A 2921-nucleotide genomic window follows, 5' to 3' on the forward strand; every position below is an offset into this window, starting at 1 on the left:
CCAAGGTAGTTTGTAATTTATTCTCTCTCTTTTTTTCTACTTTATTTAATAATATTGCATTTTTCATCAAAAAAAAAATTAAGTTGGTCTGGATACACATAACTACCCGATTAATGCACGGTCCCTCAAAACTGAACATAATTACCACATAGCACAAAAACTTAATAACTTCACTAACTAAAGACATAATTGAAACAACAAAAAGTCCATAATTACGTAGATTCAGGAATATATACATATATAGGAAAACAAAGTAGTTCAAAACAGAGAGGATTTAGTTCATCAGTCATCACCAGATTCACCACTTCAAGTGGAAACGACTCTTCCGCTGGTTTGGTATTGCATCTTGCAGCAGAAGAGGCCGCCACTCTGCTGCATCGTCGTCGTATACTTCCATGTTTACTTCCTTGAGATCAAACATATCCTGCTCACAATTCGGACCCATCAGTTTCTCACGAAGGCTTTTAATGGACTGATTGTCTAACTTCCACCAACTGCGACCAAGCCAGCAATGAGTCACGAACTTGGGGCGACATATACAAAAAAGACCAATCAGAATGCAACGCGCATCATATTTTGCCTCAAGCCTCAATTTCTCCACTGATACAGGTTTGGCTACAGCTTCAAAATCATCAGCAATCCGACATGGCCGTGACCCGACCATATTTATAGCGAGATTGATTCTTGATGGGTTCAGCTGAGTCAACAACTTCTGCAAATGTAGGTGCCATGAGGAGGTCACAATGTGATAGCGCTCAATCGATATATGAGACTCCCATTCACCCCTTGCTTTGATAGAAATGGACGGTATGGGCACGTCTGAATAGCTAAACACGACAAGATTTGGAACTTCAAACTCGAGTTCCAATGCAACTGCCTGCACAATGCTTATGCTTTGGAGTGAAAAGCTCGTTACACGTATTGCTTGCAATCCGTAGCCATAGCAGGAAACAAGGCTCAGATCATTCAAGCAAGGGAAGCGAGTTTCCAAGTCGAACAAGAATGTATCAGCACGCACTGCCTCAAGATGCAAACGCTTAAGCTTATGAAGCTCGGGCACATCCTTCCCACTCAATCCAATGCAACGATCCGTACAAATATAAGAATGTGAAAGTGACAGTTCCTCGATCAAATTGCAACAGGAAATTATATCTGCAAGCATATCTTCACTATTCAAAAGCACACGGTCTAAGCTGAGTGCCATGAGCATTGGGCAGATGACGTGTCCATAAATTTCACACCCACTTACAGATAATCGGAGGAGGGTTTCAGAACAGAGGGTGTATGCAGTAGGGAAGAATTCGAGTTTGAGATCAGTAGCTCCCATTTTCATGGCATCCACGATCAAGTTACGGGCAAGACGTTCAGAGCTACTTGTACATCCCTGCATTTTTAGCCTCAAACTCTCTATCTTCAAGTTCGAGTCTTGATACCTTCGCATGGTCTTCACTGCAAATTTTGAGAATTCTTCCAACGCTTGATTTTTGAAGTCGCGTTGATTGAAGGCGAGAGCAGGACGAGTTAGCCAAGCGTCGTACCATGATTTAGAGAGAAGAGTGGTTCGAGCAGCTTCTTTCGCACTCAAGAAAGACTGTATGAGGTGAATCATGGATTCCGGCAGTGGGGTTTCGATACGTTTGCTCTTTCTCTTTTCCATTTCAAGACACAACCAGCTTTTAACTAAGAAACACAAAATCAACCACAAATACAATAAATAAATTTATCACAATCAACAATCCAACGGCACAAACTGTCTCCGAAAGTAAGAATTCTTTCTAATTGATTGAGTCATTACTTTTATATGGGAAATAATCAGTCTATTTGACTATTATCAAATATACATATGCCTTTAACTAGGGCTAATTTTCATGAGATAAGTCATAATATCATCAACATGGGAAATATATATGAAGAAAACCACTCACGAGATTCAAATTAAAATGCAATTAAGAAGCAAATCATTTCAAGAGATTCAAAGTAGAATGCAATTAAATAAACAAAACAAACATTTGGGTCAAATGACTGACCTTTCGAGACCAAGCATTCAATCTGTAGAGCTGCTCAGGTGACTGTGAGTGATTAATCAAGCATCAAAATCTTCATATCAACCTTGCAACAGCTATGTTGAGAGGAAAATAAAGAAAAAAGAAGGAAGAAAATAGAGGGTAGTGGAAGAGAAAGAGGCGTTGGAAGAGAAATAGGAAAACCAGAGTTATAATTTAGAGGTACCCCTATGATGGAATGAGTACTTGAGCAAGCTGAATTAATGCCACCGACTCACCATCGTCCACTCCATGGGAAACATAACTTCCATTAATTCTACTTAATCACTCATTTGACCCAAATGTTTTTAAATTATCTCAGGTGCTCCCTCCATCTAGAAAAAACTTTCTAGTACTTTTTTCACCTACTTCATATCTTATTCATATTACTTAATTTGTGTTGCAGCATAAGAGCATATTATAATTAACTTGAATAATAGCTTATAAGCTATAAGCTCCAAAAATAAACTCTTAAACAGCTTATAAACTTCAAAAATAAGTTTCAAGAGCTCATAAGCTCCCAAAAAAATAAATTCATCTATCTCAACTTATTTTTTATAATTTCATATGAAACAATCTTTTTACAAATATTTTTCAACTATAATTTATTATTTTCATCATATATGATTCAAGTTCATTTTTATTCAATTTTCTCTCTGTACAAAAAAATTATATTTATAACAAAAAAAATCTCTCTCTAACTTATAAGCTCAATTATCGAAACACTTATGATAATTTATAAGTTCTTGAAACATCTTATAAGCTCTTTAAAATAAGTTTAGGCAACACCCTCTAAGAGTAATGGTTAACTCATTACTCAAACCAAACAACAAGTAATTCATCTAAAGTAAACTATATGAGTTTTAAATTATATATAAC

At 36.6% G+C, this 2921-nt stretch overlaps 1 protein-coding gene across 1 annotated transcript; it reads right to left on the minus strand.

Annotated features, from left to right (window-relative positions):
* Positions 1-298: 298 nt before the first annotated feature.
* Positions 299-1657, minus strand: LOC130993043 (putative F-box/FBD/LRR-repeat protein At5g56810). The gene has a single exon (XM_057917762.1). The coding sequence runs from the start codon at positions 1655-1657 to the stop codon at positions 299-301; it is 1359 nt and encodes a 452-aa protein (XP_057773745.1).
* Positions 1658-2921: the final 1264 nt, after the last annotated feature.

This window comes from Salvia miltiorrhiza, chromosome 7 (genome assembly GCF_028751815.1).
Source record: "Salvia miltiorrhiza cultivar Shanhuang (shh) chromosome 7, IMPLAD_Smil_shh, whole genome shotgun sequence".
Taxonomy (NCBI): Eukaryota; Viridiplantae; Streptophyta; class Magnoliopsida; order Lamiales; family Lamiaceae; genus Salvia; species Salvia miltiorrhiza.